Raw genomic sequence first — 26,927 nt, forward strand, 5'->3', positions numbered from 1 at the left:
TTAGGAGCCAACTAGTACATATTGTCCTCTCTGGACCCTAATCCGTAAATATTTGTTTTAGTGCAGAGTCATATTCCTATCCAAAAGGCCGTGTCCATACCTATATATAAAGAATACTTTGTTCTCCTCAACTTTCGATATAAGACAACTAAAATCTTTGATAATTTATAAAAAAATAATACTTTTCGAGTCCTCATCCATAGGGCTGTCCAGGTCGTGTTGGGTCAATTTCAAGTCACTTACCCTAACTCAGACCCGACTTGATTCTAATTTCAGGTTGAAAATTATAACCCAAACCCGACCTTATCGATTTCGGGTTGACCCAAAACCAACCCAAAAATGACCTGAAATGAAATTCAACTATACACGCTTAGTTATGAAAGTATGTGTTAATGACCTGAAATGAAATTTAGGTGATCCAAGAAATGGGCTTAGCCCAATATAAATAAGTATACAAAAGATAGGTTGTATAAATTATGAAAGTTTGGGTTAATTTCAAGTTGACCCGACCTGAAAATAATTCGATTCTAAATCAGGTTATTCGGGTTATTTTCAGGTTTAAAAAGTCAACCCAAACCTAACCCATTATATTTTCAGATCGGGTTGAGTTGACCTATTTTTTTATATTTCAGATCGAAAATCTCAACCTAAACCCAAAATTTTAAAGTCAGTTTCAAATCGGATTATCGAATTGGGTCAATTTTTGCCAGCCTTAAGTAATCCATAGAAAAATTGATAGAAAAAGAATGGAAGAAATAAGAGAGAGAGAGAGGAGTTACAAGTTGCAAGTTGCAAGTTGCAAATTGCAACCCATAGATTGTTGTTGTAGGCGAAATGAGCAGGGGCCCAACAGTCCTAATCCCTGATGGTCAAAGTAAATAGTCAAAAACCATAAAAACTTCATTCAAGCTGCAAAAGGCCGACACCTCCAAAAGCCGAGATTTAGCAGTAATGATCATTTATTCCTCACTCAAACACTCACTCACTCAATGACTGAATCTCACTTTTGTTAGTTTTTAGAAACCAAACAAATCAATTAAATTAAGCACGCCTTGCCAACTGTTTCTGCTGCAAATCGATTGAAAACATTTGACTATATACTACAGTACCAGTACTACTTTACTAGTAATACTGATACTAATACTAATACTAATACTAATACTAATGCTTCTTCTTCACATTGACATTCACATTGACATTCACATTCAGTCTTAGCACCTGATGTTGAAATGTCAACGGGAGCTGCTAATAATAATATTAATGTTAGGAGAAGAAGAAGTGAGAGCATTGGAGACATGAGCCCTGACTCAGTTATTCTAACATTCGAATCCAACTTCAGAAGTCTCTTCTCTTCTGCTTCTGCTAGTGTAGATCGTTGTTCCTTCACTTCCGATCATGATCCAGATTCAAATAAGTTTGCAGTATCATTATGCAGCAAAAAAGTTGACAAAGCTAAAGGTAATGTTAAGTACATTATTACACGTTTTACATTACGAAATTTCGGGATCTTCATTTATGAATTCTTCAATTATTGGTTATTGCGGATTTTATATATAGTTCACCAGGAAGAAAACAACAAAATAGTACAACAACAACAACAACAACAACAACAACAACATCATCATCATGTTGATCATGAAATAGAACCTTTAGATTCTGCAAGGACTTCTTTTTCACAAGCCCTTAAAGGTACTAGAAAACAATTTCTACTTTAATTTCATTCATATTCATATTCATATGGATATGTCTTACTTTTGCTTTCTTGATTAATAGGCTCACTCAATTATTAATCATCAGAATGTCAGGAAAGGAGATCTAGATCTGAAGCGTTTAATAACAAATTGGATCGACCAAGACCTGCTTCATTAGATCTTAACAATTCATCTGTTGCCAATGTGGTGACTTCATCACCCAAGTTGGGAGTCATGAAGAAAGCTTCTGCTATATCTCGAAAATCTTCTGGGAATTTTCCGAGCCCTGGAACGCCTAATTACCGCCATGGGAGTGTTGGGATTACCAAAGGATGGAGTTCCGAGAGAGTTCCATTGCCTTCAAATGCTACTAATAGAAGGCAAATTGGTGCTGCATTATTGCCATTGAATAATAATAATAATAATGGGAGGGGGTTGCCTTCCAAATGGGAAGATGCAGAACGATGGATTTTCAGTCCGCTGTCTGGGGATGGAGCTGGGAGGGCTTCATCATCATCATCATCGTCGTATCAGCAGCCAATCAGGCGGCCTAAGTCAAAGAGTGGGCCGCTTGGCCCGCCTGGGGTTGCTTACTATTCACTGTATTCACCTGTTGCTCCCATGTATGAGGGAAGCAACTTGAGCAGCCATATGGCAGGATCACCTTTATCAGGAGGTGTAATGCTGGCAGATGGCTGGTCTTTTCGTGTGAATGCTGAAACTAGAGCTTTCTCCAATAATTTCGAGCCTTGTATTGCTCGTTCTGCTAGTGTGCATGGTTGCAGTGATCTTGTATGTCAAGGATCTCTTACCAGCTCTCAAGGTATGCTAGTTTTTCAGGATTCCATGAGCACTTATTAGAATTTTAGTTTCCATCTTCTTGCTTTTGCCTTCTGCTGTTTTTAATTGTTAGTAGCAGCATATCTAAATTCTAAAGAAGATTGCTCAGGTATTGTATCTGGTGATGCTGCTCTGACTGTGCGACAAATGCACTAATACTGACAACAGATTAGATGGAATTCTACACAATTCAATGAACAGAAGAAAAAAACAACTAGAAATAATCTTTTTTCTGGAATTTATGTACTACAAATAAAGCATGTACAATTTTATATTTTTTCCTATCAAGCAAATTTTAAAATCATCTCTTTAGTTGACTTTAATGATCTAAAAGTAAGATTTATAATTATATTATTGATATATTTATACAATATTTGTCTTGTTCTCCCCCTTCCCCCATACTTTGCAGTACATTTAGTTCTTCAATCTTTTTCTGTTTTTATCTACAACTCTCAATTATTTATATTTTTGTTCAATGGTCACTTGAAATATATATTTGAAGATTTTTATCCAAATTAATTTAAGATTGGTAGAAAATGGAGTTGAAAGCCTGAGTGTGGTGTAAAATATGTGGTCTGGGGGGGGGGGGGAACCCTGTGGTTGTATGGTGGACTCACCAATCCATCCAAACGCTCCCTGCCTCTTAGAAGTTCCTGCTGACTTACTAAATTTTGTCCGAGTAACGTTCTTTTGGTAATGGAGCGAAAAACTTTCACTTGCTTTAAGGTGATTTGGTGGGAAATGAATTATCTATGCTTGAGTTTTGAAGGTGCATTTTCTCCTCCTTGAAAAAGTACTATGAGTTGGCGAACAAGGAAGTGGAAGCTCTGAAATCCCCTGTATGGCTGTAATCATCATTAAACTGATAATGACAATATCCGGATGGAACTAGGCCTTACCTGTCTCGTCTACTCTTCATGTTGTTTTCCTCTTCGCCCCCTTCTATTTAAAATCATCTTCTTAAAATGAGGAGGTGTAGATATTGTGATGTGTGAGTATATCCACTGCCAAATTGATATGGTTTCTCAAGCATATTGCGTTTCTGAAAGGATTCATTCAATATCTGAATAAAATGTATGAATTATGATCTAAACTCTAAACAATGCATTTAGTCTTTAAAAGTACTGTAAATAATGATGAAACCTTGTTGACTTTGTTTAATGGGATTGATCACAGATGAAAGAGTTGATGATGTGAAGGATGCTGCTACCTCTGTGTCTCGTGCTGTTTCTAGAAGGGACATGGCAACCCAGATGAGTCCTGAAGGTAGCTGTCACTCCTCTCCTAGAAGGTCTTCTTTCTCTCCATCCACCCCTTCCATCCTACCAATTGTGGAAGTTCAGAGTTTTAGTTCCTCAAAACCAGAAGTGAGAGATGTGCAGATTGATGAACGAGTCACTGTGACACGATGGTCCCAGAAATATAGGGGGCGCAGTCCAGGTAAAGGGTCAGAAGATGTGGAAAAATGGAAGTTAAAAGCGGTAGAACCTCGTTCTTCTGCGTGGGAAGTGTCAGAGACATCAAAGAGCCTTTCAAAGTAAGTGATGCTTAGATAGCTGGAAGTTTTGTTCATATAACAGGAGATTAGGAAAGAATTACCTTCTCAGCAAGTTTTTCTTGCAATTTCTTGGATAGGTCAAGGAGAGATGAAGCTAAGATTAGTGCATGGGAAAATTTGCAGAAGGCAAAAGCTGAAGCTGCCATACGGAAACTTGAGGTTCCCTGGTTTATTTTTGCTTACCCCTCAGTTGTGTTTAGTATAAAGTAAACTTTCAATATTGTGAATCATGATGCATGAGTTTTAATCTTGTAAAGTAAGTGTTGGAGCAGGTGATCTGTCTGTTTTTCCTTTAAAAGCAATCTGTCATTACTTTTATCACTTTATATTAGATTGCTTAATGCAAGTTCTCTGCTCATGTATGATGCCACAAGGTGATTGAAACATTTAATGGTTTCTGAATTGCGCGACGCAGATGAAGCTGGAAAAGAAGAGGTCATCATCAATGGATAAGATTTTGAAGAAGTTGAAATCTGCTCAGAAGAAAGCTCAGGAAATGAGGAGTGCAATATTAGACAACCAGGCGCTTCAGGTGTCTAAAAACAGCAATAATGCGATGTCTTTCAGGACTCGTCAGATGGGTTCCCTCAGCGGTTGTTTTACATGCCATGCGTTCTAACAGAAGGTAACTTTTCTATGTATTTGGAAACATTTTTGTTTTGGGGGTGTCATTGCTTCATTTTGTAATCTTCGTGTGATTGTAGTCTATACATGACTTTTATTCTCTCAATTCTTATAAGATACCTTCTTCAAGGCTTATTTGTAAATCATAGGTCATTCAGAATTATGTTCCATTAGCTCTAGGATGAGTTCTTGACCTCATGCGCATGCTTCGCCATATGCAAGCCTTTCAAACTCAATGATGTTAGCTTTAAAGGGCTTGGAATCTTTTAATGTCTTTTTTGACAGCCAAAAACACGGGTTCTAATGCTTAAGTTCGTCAATTTTAGATTTCAAATTAGCTAAGATCTTGTAGTGTCTACTTAACATATAAGGGCCACTTACCTCAACCTTTAATTTCAGGTAGATATTTCAACATTAAACCCATGGGTTGAAAATGGATGATACTTAGACATAAGCTCTGTTTGGTGGGACGGAAAATATTTTTAATTGAAAATGATTTTCCATGAAAAAACATTTTTTAATGGGAAATGCGATTGTAAAGTTATCCTCTCTTTGGTTTTTTTAGAGATAGAAGGAAGAATGGAAATCAAAGGGAAATGGTGAATGGGAGGAGGGAAGGTGGAATGTAAGAAATAGGGAGTAAAACGTGGCATTCTTTCCTTTAAGAAAGAAAACATTTTTCCATCCTTGGGAGAATTATTTTCTACCATTTGAAAAACTTTTTTCCATCTTTAACAAAATAGATGATGGAAAATAGGAAATTTACTTTTTCAAGACAGTATTTTCCATTGAACCAAACACTCAATTAGGAATCCAAAACATATACCACTTGTTTGGATAGCCCAAACCCATTTGAAAGATCATCATTTCCTCTCGTCCCAAATAATAATCATAACATAAATAAGAAGAAAATCATCATTTACATTCACGAAATCAATATAGAACTCCACCTTCTCCTCCCTAAGGAGTGGCTATGAGACGAGACAACTCACGAGTTACTCGAGACCAACTCGATCAAAAATCCACTTGATTGAGCTTGAATCAAACTCGAGTTCGACTCAAGATGTTGTCAAGTTGAGTTGAGCTATTTAGTACTCGACTCGAAAACTCGCAAGAAATTCGAAAACACAATTATCAATTTTTTCAAGTAAACTGTTAAAATCCAACATAATTTCTACTCTAGGGGAACTAATCAGATGACACTAACTTGCAAGTTACTCGAGATCAACTCGATTAAAACCCGACTCAAGGAAACTCGACTAGGTCAGTACTCGACTCCACTCGAGATTGACTCTAAAAATTAGTGAGTTGAGCGGAATCCATCATTGCCACCCTAACCCTCCCCGCCCCCCACCATCTCCTCTACCCCTTCCTCTCATGCTTTGTCTTATCTATAGTGACTACAAGCTCTACAAAGTACCAATGCTTCACCTTCTCACTTCTTATCCTCCCTTTCTTCTCCTTGGTCGTGTCTTTCCCTTCTCATCCCCACTCTAACTTGCATGACCACCAACTTTCCTCCTCATCTTCCACCACTGATTGATGGAGAATGTTGTCTTTTGTGGTTGACTATCTGTATTAAAGTTCTGGATCTAGAGCTTTAGTGAACAGAATTGACCAACAGTGTCTATATCAAGATGGTCTAGAGGCATATGTCTTTCGTAGATCATTAAAATCCAGCGTGTTGGGTCAAAATTACTGGTTAGTATGTGTTACTTGGTAGTGTTAATTGAAACCATCTCCCCCACGAGGTCCTCCCTGGTACGAGAAATGATACTAGGAAGGTAACTCCTATCCCCTAGGTATCATTTTTGGTCAAATCAGCAAACTAGAAACTATGGATTTGGATGATTCCCTACCCATATGGCATACCTGATACCAAAATATGTCGAGCCAAACGCCTCCCTAGTAGACCTATTAAGACACTCACCATTGCTTTTGATTTTCAGGGTAAGGTGTGTGCAGAGAAACTCCAACAGATTGTATTTAAATTTTTAATAGGAGTACATTTCCGTTGATTTGCTTGCACCATTTGATTCATTTCGAGCAGAAAAACTGACCAACAAATTGTTGTAGGCTTCCAGCAGAGATTCCTTCAGCTGGAACGTAGCACAACATACAACTGATAATAGCATGGACGCATGCTTCAAGTATACACTAGAATCAGTGCGTTTGTCTGCTGAGTACTTGCATAAGACATTTTAGAAATTTTGTTTGGTTGGCTCAGCTCTTTTTCTTTCCCCTTTATTGTGGTGGTGGTGTGGGGGGGTGAACTGGGTTTGACCATGTGGGCTGTGGCTATAATTTTGTTCCTTTTCATTTCCCATATATTGTGTTTTGTATCATTAATGTAAATCAATGTTTAAAATTGTGGTAACAAATCTTTCTCTTGCTAAAATATCACCAATTTACCTCGGCTGTTTTTTGGAGTCTATTATTTAAGGAATCGATTCAAATGCTGATAAAAAGAATTCGACATTGCAATTCATTTTGCTGTATGTATATGCCATAATTTGATTAGAGAAGAGTGTACTTGCTCAAGGCGTGATAGTTCGATGGTACTTAACTTGGCCAGCTCTGCTAATTTTGCCTCCCTGGAAGCAAGGTGTGATAGTTAACTAGTTTGATAGGCAACATTTAGCTAATACTGCTCAAGGGCGAAGCATGATAGTTTGATTGTGGTACAAGGGAGAGCAGAGCGAAAATTGTAGTACTTTTTTCATAAACATCTTCATCACTTCACTGGAGGAGCACCAACCCTCCACCAAATCCATCGCTACCACCTCGCTCAACAGAATGACTCATACCCCTTCACACACCCCTAACCCTTAAAGGACTTATACTGTTATCATGGACGTAGTAAAGCAATAAAGAATTAAAGAATTACCTACACAAGAATTAACGTGGTTCACTAACAACAATGTGTTCGCTACATTACATGTAGAGGAAAAACGTCTTATTATCTATTCATCTTTAGGAGAGAGTACCTATAACAAAATATGGAGACAAGATTTAATTATAAGGGACATATAGTACCAATCTAATTCACCTGAACATATGGGCCTAAGCCCGAAACTAAAAAAGATTCTGTTTACTAAACTGCATACACCAAAATCTTCCCCTAAAGTGGCCCTAGTGCGTGGGATTAAACCTCCAACCTTGAAATTGAAAGATACAATCCTATTCACTAGGCCAAACTTAGTTTCATATTTATTATTATATGCATATACATGGACTCTGTCAAAGTTGAACCGAAACGGAACCCGTTTCAAACCCGAGATAATGACACAAAACTCAAATATATAAACCAAACTACAATGAAACGACCCAAAATTAACGTGAACGGTTACCTAAAATAACTTGAATCGATTTGACCAGAATGCATCAACCCGAATTTAATTAACTCGAACCCCACACAAATGGAATCAAACCGATTTGACTTGAATGATGTACAAATGAATGAGGATGCCTATTTATAGGCCTCCATCCTAGCTAACCCTATTTCTAGAGAGTGCCAAAACCTCCTCAATTGCAGCATTTACACAAGTCTCCCTAGAAGCTTATACACACTCTACAACTATTATATACGAGGAGCTTACAAGCTTTCTCTAGAAGCTTCCCTTGCATCCCAAAATATGCCCATGCACCATCACCTGATTCTGAGCCTTAAATCAAAATTCTGGCTTGGTCATAATCTCTATTGGCCCAAAATATGGCGTTACACCAAATTTGGGCCCATTTGGAGACCATTTGATCCATCAGATGCCTTGAGGCATTAAGGCCACTATTGGGCCATCGGGCTGCCCCCAGCCCATGTCCGCTGCGTCCTAGCGATGCTCTAGGGGATTTTTGCGACTAGTGATATTCTCCCCCACTAAAACTCTTGACAACCTCGTCAAGAATGCTCTTCGAACTCCGCAATTTGGTCCCGGAATTGCCAGAGGTCATCTTCCTTTTCCCTTGTTGCCTCATTATCCGGGAGTCCCTTCCAACGGATGAGATACTCATGATAACTCGGCACACTCCTCCGTGAAATTTGACGCTTTGCCTCTATTTTATCAATTTCTCGATCAAATGAGGCCACAACTGCTGTTGGTGCCCGTTGTGACTCGTCCCTCTTCGGGTCCTCCTTATCTCCGTGATAGGGATTAAGCATGCTCACATGGAACACCGGATGAATCTTGAGTTTGGACGGCAACTCAAGTTTATATGACACCATCCTGACCTTTTGCAAGATGAGAAATGGCCCTTTGTACTTTCGTACGAGGCCTTTATGCACTGAGCGAAAAACTTTGAATTATTGTGGCAATAACTTTATCATAACCATGTCACCTACCTGGTACTCGACTGGTCTCCTGTGCTTGTCTCCTCATTTCTTCATTTTCTTGGCCGCCTTGTCCAAGTATGTCTTGGTTACGTCTAGCTATTTATGCCATCCTTTAGCGAGCTTATATGCAGCAGGGCTGCTCCCTGTGTAGCCTGACGCAACTGATTGCGGTGTCAGAGGTTGTTGGCCCATGACGATCTCGAACGGACTTTGTTGCGTTGACTCGGACCACTACAAGTTGAAGGAGAATTGAGCTACATCCATCAACTTATTCCAATCTCATTGATTAGCATTCACGAAGTGCCGTAAGTAGAGCTCTAACAATGCATTCACCCTCTCCGTTTGCCCGTCGCTTTGTGGATGAAAGCTTGTTGAGAAATGAAGGCCCGACCCCATCAATTTGAATAACTCCGTCCAGAATTTTGTTGTGAAGCGCGGGTCCCGATCACTGATAATACTCCGAGGCAAGCCCCAATACTTGACCACATTCTTGAAGAATAGTTTGGCGGCTTGCTCGGCTGTACAATCCCGGGGGAGTCGGGCTGAATGTGCCGTACTTGGAAAATTGATCAACTAACACCATAATGGAGCGACACCCGTCGGACTTTGGTAGGGCTGATATGAAGTCCATTGAGACACTTACCCATGGCCTTTTCGGGATTCGCAAAGGCTCTAATAATCCTGCCGGCACACGCTGCTCAATCTTGTCTTGTTGACACACAAGACAAGTCTTCACGTAGGCCTCAATATCATCCCGCATATGAGGCCAATAATAGGTCTCCTCCAAGAGTGCCATCGTCCTTTGAATCCCTCGGTGACCGACCCACATCGAATCGTGGCACTCTTTCATAATATCGCGCCTAAGGTTGTTCCATTTAGGTACATAAACTCTTCGACCGACGGTGTATATAACCTCATCTTCCACCCAGAACCAACGCTAACACCACCTCGCTCAACAAAATGACCCTTACCCCTTTACACACCCCTAACCCTTAAAAGGACTTGTACTGTTATCATGGACTGCAATAAAACAACAAAGAATTAAAGAACGACCTACACAAGAATTAACGTGGTTCACTAACAACAATGTGTTAGCTACATCACAGGTAAAGGAGAAACATCTTATTATCTTTTGGAGAGAGTACATATCAGATAATATGGAGGCAAAAGTTAATTATAAAGGATATACAGTACCATTCTAATTAACCTCAACATATAAGCCTAAGCCCGAAACTAAAACAGATCCTGTTTACTAAATTGCATACACCAAAATCGTCCCCTAAAGTTGCCCTAGTGCGTGGGATTAAACCCCCAGCCTTGAGATTGAAAGATACAATCCTATTCACTAGGTCTTTTATATTCATTGTTACACACACACACACACACACACACACACCACACCACACACACACACACACAACACACACACACACACACACACACACACACACACACACACACACACACACACCACACACAAACAACAACACACACACACACACACACACACACACAACACACACACACACACACCACACACACACACACAACAACACACCACACACACACACACACACACACACACACACACCACACACACACACACACACACACACACACACACACACACACACACACATGGATTCTATCAAAGTTGAATCGAAGCGGGACCTAGTTCAGACCTGAGATAATGACGTGAAACTCAAAATAAGCGGGACCTAATTCTTGTTTTATGCATGGAATTGGTTTTGGTTAACTGTTAGAGGTTATATTTGGAAATTTGAAATGTAATATATATGTTGTGGATGGGCAATTAAGTGAATTTTTAAGGAGACGTCATTGCTCTTTCCTTGACTTATATAATAGAGATTAACAGGCGAAAAAGTGGCACTTACCATAGAGAATTTCCAACCATAACAACTAATTAATACTACCTCCTTTTCAAATTAATTTACACACTTCACTCTGGGAGGAGAATGAAGGAGAAAGTACAAAAGTATGAGAGATAAACTAAAAAGTGGATAGAGAAACTGAAAAGTGAGAGAGAAACTAAAAGGAAAAATTGATAGAAATAGTCTCAACTATTGGACATCTTCTCTGTTTAGTCTCAGCTTTTAATTATTTCTCGTTGAGCCCAACTATTGTATGACTTTGCTAAAAACAGTCCTGGTGATCTGATAACTTATAATAACATGTTAAAACCCTTACATGTGACTTGCACAAGACTTTTACAACTTTATTTTTGTTTTCCTTTCATTTTTTTTTTCTTTCCCACCCCCACACCCCCACCCACCCCACTCTCCCCAACCCCAAACACCCACCACCACGACAACCCACCCCCACTTGTCCCCAACCACAGACCTATTCCAACCACTGACCCCAACCACCAAGTCAAGGAATTCAACAGCCAAACCCAATATCCCATCCCTACCCCCGGAACACCCACCCTAAGAAAACCTATCCCCACCCCTACCATGGAGCACCGACCACCAACCCGCAAGAACTACTACCACCCTTAAAGCATCGACCACCAGCACCCGAAAACACACACCCACCCCTAAGAACCCATCTCCACCCCCATCCTCATCTATCCCTAGCCTCAAACACCCATCTCCAACACGAAACACACACCAACCCATGTGAACCCACCACCACCCCTGAAACATCAACCACCAGTGCTTGGAAACGACGGTGGTAATCATAGTCGACGAGCCATCGGGCGGCAGCGACGCTAGCTTCAGGTGCAAGACAAAGAAGAGAACCAAGACTTGGTAAGCGTAGTCGACAGGGGATGCAGACGTGGCACTTTAGGAATTCAATCGCATATGGAGCCCCGACAAAGAAGAAGTAGTGTAAGGAAGAAAGTGCGACCGGCTAAGCGCCTGGAATTGGCGAGAAGTAAAAATGGAAATCGACAACCAGTGAGTAGTATAAGAAGAATGATTTGATTGTGATTATTGTGGTGATTTGGTGACTGGTGTAGCCATGAAGTTGAAGATGAAGAAGAATTGAGAGAAGTGGAAGGGATGGCTAGGAAAGAGGAAACGAGGAAAAAAAGTAACGGAAAAGATAAAAAGAAAAGACAAAACAGAAAAGAAAAAATTTCATTAAAAGTCACGTAAGTTTCACGTGACTCTTGGTTTACCTGGTACTAGGGGTGTTAACGAGCCGAACCGAGACCGGACATACTCAGGCTCGGCTCGAGAATAAATGAGGTAGAGCTCGAAGCTCGTCGAGCCTAAAAAATTTAGGCTCGGCTCGAGCTCGAAACGAACAAAATCAGGCTCGGTTCGGCTCATGAAATTAAAATTTTAAAAATTGAAAGAAAATTTAGCTTAACATTAACCAAGACTTTAGATATAGCCCAATGTTTTGTCAAACTTTTTATAAATGTGGATGTCAGGGTAATTTTCATTAAATATTACTAGCCCAACAACCATACATTCTACTCCTATCTATATCCAATATAATACAAGAGGTCCCTTATTACTCTTGCTTTCTCTCCAATGTGGGACTTTCAAAATCCCAACAAAGGAACTCACTTAGCTCTACAACGAGCACAAGACGAGATGGGTGCTTTTTATTTTTGTATCATGTGCCTTTTATATTTAGAGATGTGAAGTTTTGCTTTTGCCTCACCGATGCGGGACTTATAAACCTTAACTAAATAAGCTTAACATTAACCAAGACTTTAGATATAGGCCAATGTTTTGTCAAACTCTTTATAAGTATGGATGTTAGGCTAATTTTCATTAAATATGATAAGCCCAACAAGTCAACAACTATACATTCTACTCCTATCTATGCATGCCCATATAATACAAAAGGTCCCTTGTTACTCTTGCTTCCTCCCCAATGTGGGACTCTCAAAATCCCAACAAAGGAACCCACGTAGGCTCTACAACGGGCACCAAAAAGAGAGGGGTGTAGTTGTTTTGCATATCATGCGCATTTTATATTGGAGATGTGAAGTTTTATTTTTGTCTCTCCGATGTGGGACTTATAAACCTTTACTAACTAATTCACAAACACTGTGCATTGTTCCTCGTATTCCCAATACGGGAAGAAGAAAAATGATGGAATTATATATACTAAAAGAATTAATTTTATGCTAATCCAAATTTCTAGGCCTTGCATATTTAATGATTGTCCAACATTATAAACTAAGACAAATCAAACAAGAATTATAATGCACTTAAAGGGTATAAGATTATATAGGAAAAACAAGGTTGGTGTTTACTTTTTCTATCGATGTGGGACAATACTTTTTTATATAAAGCCTATATAAAATATTTTACGAACATGTTTGCGAACTTTCAAGCCGAACTCTAATAGGCTCAGGCTCGGCTCACTAAGGTCACGAGCCGATCTCGAACTCGAGTCGAGCCCTCTCGAGCCGAGCTCGAACAATTTGCGAGCCACCCTGGCTCATTAACACCCCTACCTAGTACAACAGGTCTCCAAGTCAAGGGGACTATTTATATCCAGGGCCGTCTCATAAAATTAGGGGCCATGTACTAAATTAAATTATAAAAATTATATTTTTTTGGTGAATAGGAAGAGATGGGAGGGTCATTAATGGTCTTTTTTGGAGAATAGGAGGAGAAGAAACACCAAACAAAAAAATTTTAAAATTTGCATCCAACATTACACTCTATAAAATTGGAAATGAATAGCTTGTAATTAGAGTTAGGTTTTTTCCCCCTTAAGAGAACACTAATAGAACTAGGCCCCTTATATTTTGGGGGCCTGTGCAGTTGCTCACCCTGCACATGGCCTTACCCCGCCTATGTTTATATCAAATTGATGTAATAGTTAGGCCCAATTAAAAATAATCAAAAGTTGGGACTCATTAGAGAAGATGTCCAATAGTTGGGACTATAAAATCAATTTTTCCAAACTAAAAAGTGGGTTAAAATATTAAAAAGTAGATGATATGGGTGAAAAAAAGGAGAAAGTAAATGTGACATATTATAAAAACATAAAGTAATCGTGTATAGATTAGATAAAAAAAAAATTTGTAGATTAAAAAGAAACTGAAGTGGTAAAAGTAATTCACGCTTTTTTGAAATCAAACTAGTTATTAGGCCCGGGCTATTCCCCGGTAAGAAAATTTTCGTTTATGAGTATTGTACTTTGATATGATAGCACTAAATACAACTTGGTCTAGTGGTTAAAACTTAAGTACATGAACTTGAGGTCACGGGATCAAAACCTATACTATGCAATTTCTAAATTTTTTTATCGTACATGACTTACATGAACTAAAACTCCCTAGGGAGAGCGCCACGTGGCACCGTTCCTGATTTACGCACGCCTTTTAATATATTAGTATAGATGATAAATATAAGCATGTTTGGTGTCTATTTTCATTTTATAAACTTGTCTGCATGATGGGAGAGAGAGAAATGGATTTGCAGATGCCAGATGGTGAGGTGTGAGCCTGTGAGGGTCGGCGTTGATGCTGGTAATGACTGGTGACTTGGTGAGGGTGGTAATCGCAGGAAGAATTGAGAAGATCAGACCCAAATTTTTTGTGCACTCTTTGAGAAACTGAGAATATTGAGAGTTTTAGACTTGAGAGGCCCATTAGGCCATTACCCATTTTACCCAAGCATTTGAGAGGGGAATAGCAAAGGCCAGCGCGACATGGGCCAATGTAAGCTGACCCTAAACTTTAACGCAAAAATATTTCCAAACGGTAACCGGGTTTAGGACTGAAAAGACGACCCATGACCGGTAAAACTATTCCCGATTTTTTAGACAAATCGGCTTGTCAACAGGTCGGGATAAAACGGGACGGGTTTTTCTGAACATCCCTAATAAAAAGTTAATTCTGTAAAAATAGTTGCAAACTTTTTGCAATTAGTTAACATTTTTTATTGCTTATCTAAATTACATTGCTAGACTAAAAAAAAACAAAACATGTGAATCGTCACGTTTCACGTTAGTTTTAATTTGTACATTTTTCTTCTTATTTTTTTTTATAAAAAATAACAATCAAATTTGAATTATAATTTACAAGGCTCGTCTTATTAAAAATAAGTTTCGGCAAAATTAAGTTCAATTCGTTAAAGATAAATTTAGATCAAGCAAAATATAGGTTAAGATTGTGTATAGAAATACTTCTATTAGCTAAATATTAATAAGTTAAGAAAAAATAAATTAGTTTGATTTTTACATTAGTTTTGTTTGCCCTCAAAAAAAAAAAAAAAATTAGTTTGACCTTGTCCACTTCAGCTTAAACAAATGATATTAAATTTTAATCGGCAAGAAAATTTTCATAATATTTTTTTTTGTTATTTTACATGTCACACTTACACTTTCTACGCATGTCAATGTAAAATTTCGAAGACATATATTTCTAATTTTGTATTTTGTAAAAATTGTGAAAAATACATATAAAAAAATACATATTAAGACGAATCTAACAAGATTTTATATGACTATATTTTTATTTACGTATAAATCACAAACGATGATCAAAGTAAAATTTGTAAATAGTGTACTTAACATGTAAAAAAAAAAACGGAGGAAGTATAAAAATAGGTAACTACATCAATCATAAATAAACTATGTCCTTATAAAATTCTTTGACTTCACATTTCTATGTCGGATTGGTTCTTTGGGTGCAACAAGCAACATATCGTTGGTTTTTCTAGTGACGTAATGCCATATTGCCATTAGTCAAGACACACTATGTTATCCATTGAGTAGAGCTTTGATTTGTGTAGATAATATACTTAGCATGTGAAATTGATGTGTGGGAGGGGTGTTGCTCTGTGGAGGAGGCAGAAGCTACGACTACAAGGTGAGGTATGTGCGTAGCAATGGAAGCAGGCTTTCGAAGTTTTCAAGTGGAGGTTGATAATCTCCTGCTGTGTAAGGCGTTGAAGAAAGAGAAGAAGCCAAACTCGAGCTTTGGAATGATCTTGCGAGATATTTACTCCTTACGGCCCGTTTGGTAGTCGTTAATAAAGTGTGGTAATGGGAATGAAATTTAAGTGTAATTTTATTAGGGAAGTACCCCTAAAATCTCCTTGGGGAGGTATTTTTTCTCCATGGGCAAGCAATCTCACCCATAAACTTGTGTTTTTGTCTCCAAGGGGAAGCAATTTTCATTACCACTCATTACCACCTACAAGGTGGTATTGGATGGGAATGAAAATTCTAGAAGAAAAGTGGACACTTTAGGATAAATTAACATTACCATGGGAATGAACAATAATATTTCTCACAAATTTAAACACAAATTCATTCTCATTACCATTGTCATCATGTGACCATTGTCATGTAAGAATGGAAGGGAACAAAGTAGCTCATGCTTTAGCTTATAAGAGTTTGGAGGTGGGAATAGTTAGAAATTGGTCAGAGGAAGCTCCCCACGATATTATGCTTAGCTTGTTGTAGTTGGTGACATCTATACAAATATATTAAAAGGCGTTCCTATTCAAAGAATGGTGTCACGTGATACTTTTTCTAGGAGGATTTTACTTAATGTAATTCATGTACAATAAAAAAAATTAAAAATTGAATATTTCCTTCGTTTCATAATACTCGCTACACTTTCTATTGTGGGAAGTTTCATAGTACTTGCTACACTTCTTTTTTGGGCAAATAAACTCATGGGTTCCTTTTTTCTCCAAAAATTGTCTAGGAGACCGTGAATTGAGAAGTGTAGCGAGTAATAGAAACATAGGAAGTACATAGTATAGGCTTTGATCCCGTGACCTCAAGTTCATATAATAAAGTCTTAACCACTAGACCAAAGTGTTACTTAATAAGTGTTATCATTTTGAAATACAATATTAGTAAATTAAAATTTTCTTACCCGGAACATCCCGAACCTAATAGTTAGTTTCTTAATAAATGCTTGCATATTCCCGTCAAAAATAAAAATAAAAATTGATGCAATAATTTAGTTCTGTCTCTTGTTCACATCTAATGTACTTCTTTTTAAGATGACTATCAAACTTGGTTTAATTGGGTTACGATGTGGCTTAATTTAATGTACTTTAAGGAAATTGATGCAGCCATATTAATCATTAAGTGCTTCAACAAATGACCTATAAGCTAGAGCCTAGAGGTAGTCAGTCCTTTGTTCATGGAAATCACTTAAATTCTGTTTTTAGAAAAGTATTGAAGTGTTTTTAACTCCAAAGTTGCCTTTGTTTTTTTGTCTTCAGATTCATTGAAACTTCAGCTTCAATGAAAGATAATGCCTTTGTTTCATAACTTGCAGATGTTCTTTGGTGAACTATCAAATTTGTTCCGTGCAGATGCTTTTAGAAAACCCCATGAAATTTCGCCTGTCTTGAAGAAACTAGATGATTTGTTGCCTAGCCAATGTGCTGAGCCTAGGCTCGTGACGATCATGGCTTGTGACTTGTGAGTTTGATCCTCCCTTGCCGTGCCTAAATTGAATGCTGCAACAGTGCAACTTGAGCTAAGGAACGAAAGATCTGAAGTCATTTTAATGAGGCAGTGATGCTTTTTTTATTAATAATTTGGTGATGCCTACATTTCTTAAAATTAATGCATGTGCAAATGTGAACCAGAATCATTTCCCAAAAAAACGAAATCTCTACTTATAGTTTTCCTTTTTGGGGGATAATTAAGCATTAATCTGTGAGTTTACCCCCTCTATTTTTCTTGATGTTGTATTAAATATTATGTGCCAATAAGCAAATACTTAAATTCATATTGAATACGAGTCAATATTCCTGAACTACACAAGCATAAAGAGTCATACATCACAAACTCAAACATATATAAAGCATTCCTGGTAATATCTCATATCTGTCAAGAGTGGTGCAGCGTTGGTGTCACGAGTGCAGCCGAAGGTTTTGGTTTTATGATATTTGTCAATTCTGTATTTCAGTTGTTTAGTCAAAGCTACTCTTATACAACCCTAAATATGACGCAACTATACATAGGCCTAAAATACAACATAAAGTATGGGCTGACCCAAGTATAATATATACAGTGGTGGATCTAGGATTTAGAGATAGGAGTAGCGTAATATCATGATTATATCGAACACCCAAAAAAATCCACATTTTTACTAGGTGCCCCTCTAGAACAAAAAAAAATGTCCTGAAATATTACTATCTCGTGTCCTCTTCATAATTTTGAAATATCTTTACACAAAACAAAAATACACAAAATTCACAAATCATCAATTCATTAAGTATTTTCATACCTAATAGCAAGTCACAAATTCACAACATCAAAAAACTATACGACAGTGGAGGTGGGTCGGGCTTTGCTAGACAACCTTGGTATAAAACAATGGTGTATTGGTGTAAAAAAAACTTTAAATATCTGTTAGGTACTGTGAATTTCGCCGATAAAAGAGAAGGGGGAGTGACACACAAACACTACAAGAAAAAAAAAAGAGCAGTGGATTCATATTCCAAGATTGAACCATAGAAAAAAATAAATAGAAGATTGATGTGCCTGTACAGACTTATGTGAAGTGAGGTCCACAGAAATGAAGACAATAACAATAAAAAAAAGAATTCAACTTGGTTGAGTTTTTGGTGTGGTTGACGTTATCTTGTTTGCTAGTGGATTATAATGATGGACCATCTTTAACATCCCAAGATTTAAGTTGCCATAATGACACAGTTATAGTTTTCTTCAACAAGATTTTATCAAGATTATGAAACCAGTTTGCGACCAACAAAATCGGTCGCAAAGACCGTTTGCGACCATTAAAAGCGGTCGCTAACTTTTTTGCGACCATTTTGGCGGTAGCTAAACTGATTTTTTTTCAAGATATTTTAGGGGTAGCACTTGCTACCCCTTGTTACCAAGTGGCTCCGCCACTGCACGCACGCCACGCACGCACCGCACGCACCGCACGCACACACACACACACACACACACACACACACACACACACACACCACACCACACACAACACACACACACACACACACACACACACACACACACACAACACACACACACAACACACACACACACACACACAACACACACACCCAACACAACACACACACACACACACAACACACACACACACACACACACACACACACACACACACACACACACACTTAAGTTGGAGTATGGAGATTAACAATACCCAATTTGCCAAGTACGTAAAGAAACTGGTGAGTGCCAAGAGTTTTGGTGAAAATATCAGCCAATTGTTCCGTAGAGGAAACATGTGCAGTAGCAACTAAACCAGCTTGATATCATCATGAGTATAGTGACAATCAACCTCAATGTGTTACATTCGCTCATGAAAGACGAAATTTTGAGCAATGCAATGAGTCGACTTGCTATCGCAGAAAAGAGAGAAAACACCAGAGTGAGACACACCGAGACTACCAAGAAGAGCACGCAACCATTTAAGTTCAGCAGTGACATCCGCCATGGAGCGATATTCAGCTTCCGTAGAAGAGCGAGAAACTGTGTGTGGTTTCCGAGTCTTCCAAGAGATACAAGACGAACCAAGAAACACTATCCAATCTGTGACGGAACGACGGGTGAGAGGACAGTTAGCCCAGTCGGAGTTGCACCAGGCTATTAGATGCAAATCACAAGAGGGGGACAAAACAATGCCCTATCTCGGACACCCTTTCAAAAAGCGAACAACTCGGAGAGCAGCCTCCCATTGCTATTGGCGAGGTTGTTGCATGAATTGAGTAAGTACATGGACAACGTAGGCGAGATCCGGGCGTGTAAAAGCCATGTAAAATGAGGTTCCCCGCAAGGAGATGATATTGTGATGCATCAGGATAGATAGAATCCTCGGCCCTAGCCAAGTTATGATTTTATTCAAGAGGGGTGTAAGCAGGCTTAGCACTAAGGAGCCCTGTTTCAGAGATGATATCAAGAGCATATTTCCTGGAGAGGAAAAAACCCTCAGAACTACGAGCAACCTCAATACTAAGGAAATACTTCATAAGGCCAAAATCTTTCATACGAGAACAATCACCAAAATATTATTTAAAAGCAGACAAAGTAGCAGGGTCATTACCAGAAATAATGAGATCATCAACATACACAAGAACATTCAGACGAACATGATCACAAGAGTAAGTGAAAAGAGACTAGTCTGAGTAGGAATGAGAGAAACCATACCGACGCAAAGATGCAGCAAGCTTAACAAACCAACAACGAGGAGCTTGACGAAGACCCTAAAGAGATTTTTGAAGTTTACACACCTGATCCGAACTGCTAGTATGAAATCCAGGAGGAAGTTGCATGTAAACTTCCTCATTAAGATCATCATGGAGGAAAGAATTGTGAACATCCATTTGATGAACCTCCCAATTTTTAGCTGCAGCAATAACAAGAAAAGCTCGAACAGTAACCATCTTGGTGACAGGAGCAAAAGTCTCGGTATAATCAATCCCCTCCATATGATGATTACCAAGTATAACCAGTCACGCCTTTAGACGCTCAACACTACCATCATAGTTACAATTGATCTTGTACATCCATTTGCACCCTAAATCACTCTTCCCAGGAGGAAGAGAAGTCATGACTCAAGTTTGATTATCCTCAAGAGCACTGATTTCTTTTTGCATGGCCTCTCTCCACAATGACTCCGTAGCCTCCTTAAAACTACGGGGTTCCACACCCGCATCAACAGCTGCAAGAAAAGCATGGTGTGGCATAGAAAAACTATCACAATTCACAAAGTTGGCTATAGAATAAAGAGTAGTACCTGAGGGACGTGAGGCATGTAGTGAACCTGGAGGGGGGCCTGAAGAATCAATGGAGTCTGCCACAAAGTCACGTAATAAAACACTGGGTTGCTTGACATGGTGGGCACGACCCAGGAGAGGGGAAGAGGAGGATTCAAACCCAAATGAAGGGGAAGGGTCCAACTGGGTTGGGGCAGAATCAGACAAAGAAAGGGAAGGAGGGGTGGGAAGTGGGCCTGAATGTGGGTTGGCACTGGAAGCGTTGGGTAGGAGAGTGGGGAAAGTAGCGCTGACGAGTGTGGGCCTTTAGGGTGTTCTGGCCCATCAAGGGGGGGGTCAACGTTGGGTAAGGAAGGTGGAGAAGTAGTGATGGGCGGATTTGGTGAAGAGTTTGGGCCGGATGTAGTGTTTGAGCTAGGGAGAGGAGATGGAAAAGAAGGAGGAGATTCATCATGTAGGTTAGTGAGAGAAAGAGGCGAAGGATCAGAATTTTCATCAAGACATGCATCACCATAAGGAAAATTTTGCTCAAAAAATAGAACATCACGTGACACAAATATGTTATCATCTCCAAGTAACTTCCACCCTTTCTTCCCCGTAGAATACCCAATGAACACACATTTACGACTTCTAGGAGCAAACTTATCCCTTTTGGCTTTTTGATTATGAGCAAAGCACAAGTACCCAAAAACACGTAAAAGGTCAAATTTCAGAGGATGGCCAAATAACATCTCATACAGGGTTTTGTTTCCCAAGACACTCGAGGGGGTGCAATTGATAACATGTAAAGCAGTAAGGACACGTTCCCCCCAAAATTGGATAGGTAGGTTTGCTTGAAACATCAAAGCTCGACTCACATTCAATATATGTTGGTGTTTGCGCTCAACGTACCCATTTTGTTGGGGGGGTCCCCGTACAAGGAGTTTCAAATAACATCCCATTATGCTGAAAAAATTCAAGCATGCAATTGAACTCAGTTGCATTATCACTTTGCACCTTTTTCACTATGTTTTAAAATTATATTTCAACCATGGCAAAGAAAGAAATAAAATGTTTGTAAACCTCAATTTTATTTTGCAGTAAATAAACCCATACAACTCGGAAGAAATCATCCACAATAGTAAAAAAAAAAAATACACAACCCCACAAGATGAAGGCACACTATAAGGCCCCCACAAATCACAATGTACTAGTTCAAAGAGATGACTAATTTTATTAGAACTAACAGGAAAGCTATCACGTGTTTATTTTGCCATAGGACAGACATCACAAACGTCATTTAACTTCTTCCTAAGGGTACTAGTATTAATAACAGGGAGCATCTTCACAACTTCCTCTGAGGGATGGCCTAACCTTTGATGCCATAAATCAAACATACTCAATCCAGGGACACCCACAATATGAGCCACAACCACCTTACGAAAGAAGTAGAGTCCCCCTCTCTGTTCACTTGCTCTAATCAGAGTCCCTGAAGGTAGGTCCTGTATAGCACATAGAGAAGGAGTGAATTAGACAATACAATGATTATCAAACACCAAATGAGATACAAAAATCAAGTTACAGTGAAATTCAAGCACAAATAACACATCATGCAAAACAAGATGAGACGTGAGATACACATCTCCCATTTTTGTTACAAGTGCAGAAGTCCCATTAGGAAGACCAAATAGTCACCCCTCCACATCACGAACATCACTCAAACACAACAACGCACCAGTAATATGATGCGAAGCTCCTGTGTCAATGATCCAATCCATATCACAAAGCTCACCTGTCATACGTTCACCATTATTTTGTTCATTGTTGATGAGGTTCATAGTGTGAATTTGTTCCGGAGTGAGATTAGCAAGGGGAGTCCCACCATCAGCCGAGGAACAAAAGCCCCCGTCATGCACGACATTTGCTCGCACCTCCTGCATTTTGTACCTGGCCACCAGTGCTGCCAGTGATGCGAGCACTGACGAGAGTCCCTTGCTGCCCACCAGCAGCCATGTGTGACGACCCAACCACACCATCACTTCGGCCAGCGTCGCGCGCGCAAGCGCTCCTCCTACCACGCGGGTTCTCGTGGATTTTGAAACACATATTCACTTCGTGCCCCTTTTATTCACAAGGAGTGGACAAAAGCTTACTTTTATCTACTTGATCAAAATGACCCTTTTCGTGCTCAGAATTGACGTGGAAAGCCTAGACACTTTCATGAGGCTCACGACCGCGTACCATAGCACGCGAGTGCTCCTCCTGCATGAGCACTTGGGTAGGCACAACTCAAGTCACCCATGGGTTGTTGGGAAAGTAGATTGGTTTGCACGGGTCCGTATTTCTCGTTCATGCCAATCAAGAATTGGTGAAAAATTTCATCTCTACCCTTGGATAGTTTTAAAGCAATGCCACAATCACATTTTTTGCATTCAGAAGCTAACAATGGCTTCAACCTCGTCAATTCATCATAAAGTCTGGTGAGTTTTGTGTAATAGTCGTCGATCTTCATGGAATCAGTTTGTTACAATCAGTTATGGCAACCTTAATTTGTTGGATACGTGGTCCATTGGCCACGCAAAGTCGTTTTTCAAGATAGTCCCACAAGTCCTTAGCGTTGTCATGCAATGGTCTGGTCGTCGCGATCTTCGTATCCATACTCCTCAATATCCATGAAACAATCATGGAATGCACCGTATCCCAGTCAAGCAGTGCATTTGGATCAGTCGGTTTGGGAATAGACCCATCAACAAAGCCGTACTTGCGCCTCGCACGGAGTGAGAGCGTCATCGCTCTTGCCCACGCCACATAATTTTCATCGGTGAAAAATATCGCGGCTGATAATGTTTTCCGGTTGGTCGCCGGACGCCAAGTAGAACGGAGACGTGGCGGTCCCCAGCCACTCTCCCTTCGCTCCAGTAACAATGGATTTATCATCTCCCATCGCGAAAAAAAATTCCTCGCTAAAACTAGTAGCAATGCTAGATTGTGCACCATTAACTGTATCTTACTCCAAACCTGCTGTAGCAGCTAGTGAGCCTTTGGAGGGGCTGCCTCTCTCTCCCTTCCCCACCCCCTTCTTGGCCCAAAAAGAAAGAAAAATAGAAGTGTTTGAACGAGGTATTTAGGGCCTGTTCTCCCCAGCTTATTTTCAGTTCAGTTCAGTTCAGTTCAGCTCCAATAAGTTCAGTTCAGTTCAATTCAGCTCCATTCTTTTATAATTATTTTGTTAAATATTATTATTATGCTGGTATAATTTATTTTACTAATTACTCTTATTATTATTATTATTTTTATTATTATTATTATTATTATTATTATTATTATTATTATTATTATTATTATTATTATTATTATTATATTTTTTATTATTATTTTATTATTTTATTTTAGTTGTTGTTGTTATGTTGTTATTGTTGTTGTTGTTGTTGTTGTTCTTATATTATTTTGTTATTATAGCTTTACTCATTATTATTACTATTATTATTAGGAGGAACATGATTTAGGTCAAAGCACAAATAAACCCACTTTTTTTTAGCCTGTAAACCAATCAAATCGCGTCAAGATGGTTTATGATGTAATTTTTGCGGTCCAACCCAATCATTATTTTTATTACTAAATATTTTTATATTAATAAATCTTTTAATTAAAATAGTAATATTAATTTACTTCTTAGATATTATTGTTATTATATACTCCCTCCGTTTCACAATATAAGGCACACACGAGGTCCGAGGTCGAACTTTGACCGTTAATTACTCTCAATTTATGATGATAAAAAAATTTAAAAAATAATAATATTATATTATTTTTCAAGACGAATCCAACGGTAAAATTTTTATAATTTTTATTTATCGTATTTGAGAGATATTTGTGATCAAAGCAAATTTTCGTAAAGCGTGAATGCCTTATATTTTGAAACAGAGGGAGTATCATCATCAAGTATTAATATATTAATACAAATAATATAGAATAATTATTATTAATTATCATTATTATCATTAATTATTATTATTATTAATTTATGATTATTAATATTATTTATTTATAACTATCATTTAAAAATATCCAAAATACTATTATTATTTCATTATTTTACTTCTTTATAATTTTTTATTATATTCATATTATTCTTGTTTAAATATTATTATATATTTATTACATTAAGTTTATTTCAATTCAATTCAATTCAGTTCAGTTCAGTTCAGTTCAGCTCAGCTCTGATAAGTTCAGTTCAGTTCAGTTCAGCTCCAATCAGTTCAGTTCAATTCAGTTCAGTTCAGCTGTTTTATGCCGAAGAGAACATACCCTTAGACTTTTGCTTTTAGGTTATTTAGGCTCTATTCTTTTGGACATAATGAACTGAATTGAATTTGTCTAAATTGAATTAAAATAAATAAACTGACCTTAAATAAAATGAACTAAAAATAATAAAAACTATAAGAGAAAACTAACTGAATTAAAGTGAACTGAAATAAATTGAATTGGATTGAATTATTATTAATAAAAAAACATACTCACTCTTATTGTTTTGTTATGTGATTTTTGGAGTGTTATTTCTGACCCCAAACACATCCCTCATCTAAACCGTACGTCAGAAACCTTGAGCATCAGTCGTCGAACGGTTGATGTTTGTCGTAAATTCAACGGCAAATTGAGAGTACTAATTTGATTATTACAGACTACAGTTACTGCTGAGTGCATTATTGATGGATTGAGTTTGGGTATAAAAACGTAACGAAAAAGTGGTTGATTAATTAAGCAATCCAGAAATTTCGAAGAAGAAAAACAAGGAAAGGGTAAGAGACAGTAAACCCAACCCAGTGGCGTCACAATCAGAACCTGATCCTTTTCGAGAAGCGTTCTCTTCTTTTGGTGCGATTAGAGGAGCTGGTTTAGGCTGTATGTTCAATGCTCAATGCTGCCTGCTGCAAGTCAGGATAACTGGGCCCTTCCACCGCACAGTCGCACACTCTATTATAAAATATAAATTATAAATTACTTTATCCGTTTCATAATACTCGCTACACTTGTTATTGTAGGAAGTTTCACATTATTTGCTACACTTTATTTTTGGACAATAAATTTTATATATATCTCCTCTCACATAAATTCATTCTCTTTTTACTCTCTATCTCTTTCTTTTCCAAAAACTGCCTAAGAGTCCGTAAATTGAAATGCATAGCAAATAATATGAAACGGAGGAAGTATAAATAATAAGACCTCTAGAATAATGATGTGGAACCTACTAGACACGTGTATGTCCATCATGTATCCGCAAGCACCTGATTCCGACCACCGACCCGGAGAATTTGTAGTAATCTCACCAATTAAAACAAGGAGATCAGTGAAGGGGGGTGTCTACTGTCTATGTCTTGGGTAAGAGAACTCTCTCTGACTACTTTCATGTGAAGTGGGGGCTCTTTTCTAACCTTTTTTTTTTCTTTTTCTTTTGTGAGTGGTGAATTTAATTTTTAAGGAGAAAAGTTTGGTTACTTGTTCGTTGCTTCAATCAATTCATTTGCTCTACTATAAAGAGAATAGATAAAATAAAATATGTGCATTCTAGTCAAAGGGGGAAAAAAGTTTGATTCAATGCATTGGACATTTGCGTAATAGTAATCCATTGTACCTGTCCTCAAGTCCTCAATGCTGGTAGATCTAAAACTAATTCATCTCACGGAGACTAGCACATACTATATATCGTCACGTTTGATGTTGTGTAAAGGTCAAACTTCAGCTATCAATATATATCATATCATAGAAATAAAATTGGCAAGTAAAGAGCATGTGTATTAATCCTCCAAAAAATAGATTTTTAACCTGTTGATACAAAAAATGTAAATAAGCTAACAATATTCTATTCTTTTGGGATGATTGTGCATTTGGGCTGTGCTTTTGGAGGTTATGTATTCTTAAACAACGCTTTTTTTTACAACGAAAAAGCTTGCATTAATTAAATAAGCAAGTAAAACATAATGCTAATACAACCAAACATAAAATAAAGTAAACAAACCTAAAGGAGCTTTATTACCTGATCTTACACGCCATAACAAACAAAAACAACAAGTAAAACCGATTAAAAGCCTCAGGTTAAGAAGGATGTCGCAGGTCAATGATTGTAGTGGTGGGGTCAAAACTCTGATGGCTGATGGAAGTGGTTGGAGAAGCGAATGTCGTTCACGATCTGGACAATGAAGAACCAACTGCGAGCTTTGCATCTC

At 38.2% G+C, this 26,927-nt stretch overlaps 1 protein-coding gene across 2 annotated transcripts; it reads left to right on the forward strand.

Annotated features, from left to right (window-relative positions):
* The first annotated feature begins 910 nt into the window (after positions 1–910).
* On the forward strand, positions 911–17,686 carry LOC104902690 (hypothetical protein). Of its 2 annotated transcripts, none has more exons than XM_048637739.2 (7): positions 911–1,458; positions 1,558–1,689; positions 1,798–2,514; positions 3,708–4,068; positions 4,167–4,248; positions 4,505–4,714; positions 17,283–17,686. In XM_048637739.2, the coding sequence occupies exons 1-6, from the start codon at positions 1,230–1,232 to the stop codon at positions 4,706–4,708; spliced, it is 1,725 nt and encodes a 574-aa protein (XP_048493696.1). In that variant the 5' UTR covers positions 911–1,229; the 3' UTR covers positions 4,709–4,714; positions 17,283–17,686. The 2 variants fall into 2 exon arrangements, with proteins under 2 accessions (XP_048493696.1, XP_010688867.1); XM_010690565.4 differs by lacking the exon at positions 17,283–17,686 and adding an exon at positions 6,790–7,148 and having other exon boundaries at positions 914–1,458.
* Positions 17,687–26,927: the final 9,241 nt, after the last annotated feature.

Source organism: Beta vulgaris, chromosome 1 (assembly GCF_026745355.1).
Source record: "Beta vulgaris subsp. vulgaris cultivar EL10 chromosome 1, EL10.2, whole genome shotgun sequence".
Taxonomy (NCBI): Eukaryota; Viridiplantae; Streptophyta; class Magnoliopsida; order Caryophyllales; family Amaranthaceae; genus Beta; species Beta vulgaris.

Coding starts and splice junctions, on each gene's coding strand:
- LOC104902690 (XM_048637739.2), top strand. CDS start 1,230: ATGTCAACGGGAGCTGCTAATAATAATATTAATGTTAGGAGAAGAAGA. Junction 2,515..3,707: donor ATCTCTTACCAGCTCTCAAG/GTATGCTAGTTT, acceptor GATTGATCACAG/ATGAAAGAGTTGATGATGTG. Junction 4,249..4,504: donor CTGCCATACGGAAACTTGAG/GTTCCCTGGTTT, acceptor TGCGCGACGCAG/ATGAAGCTGGAAAAGAAGAG.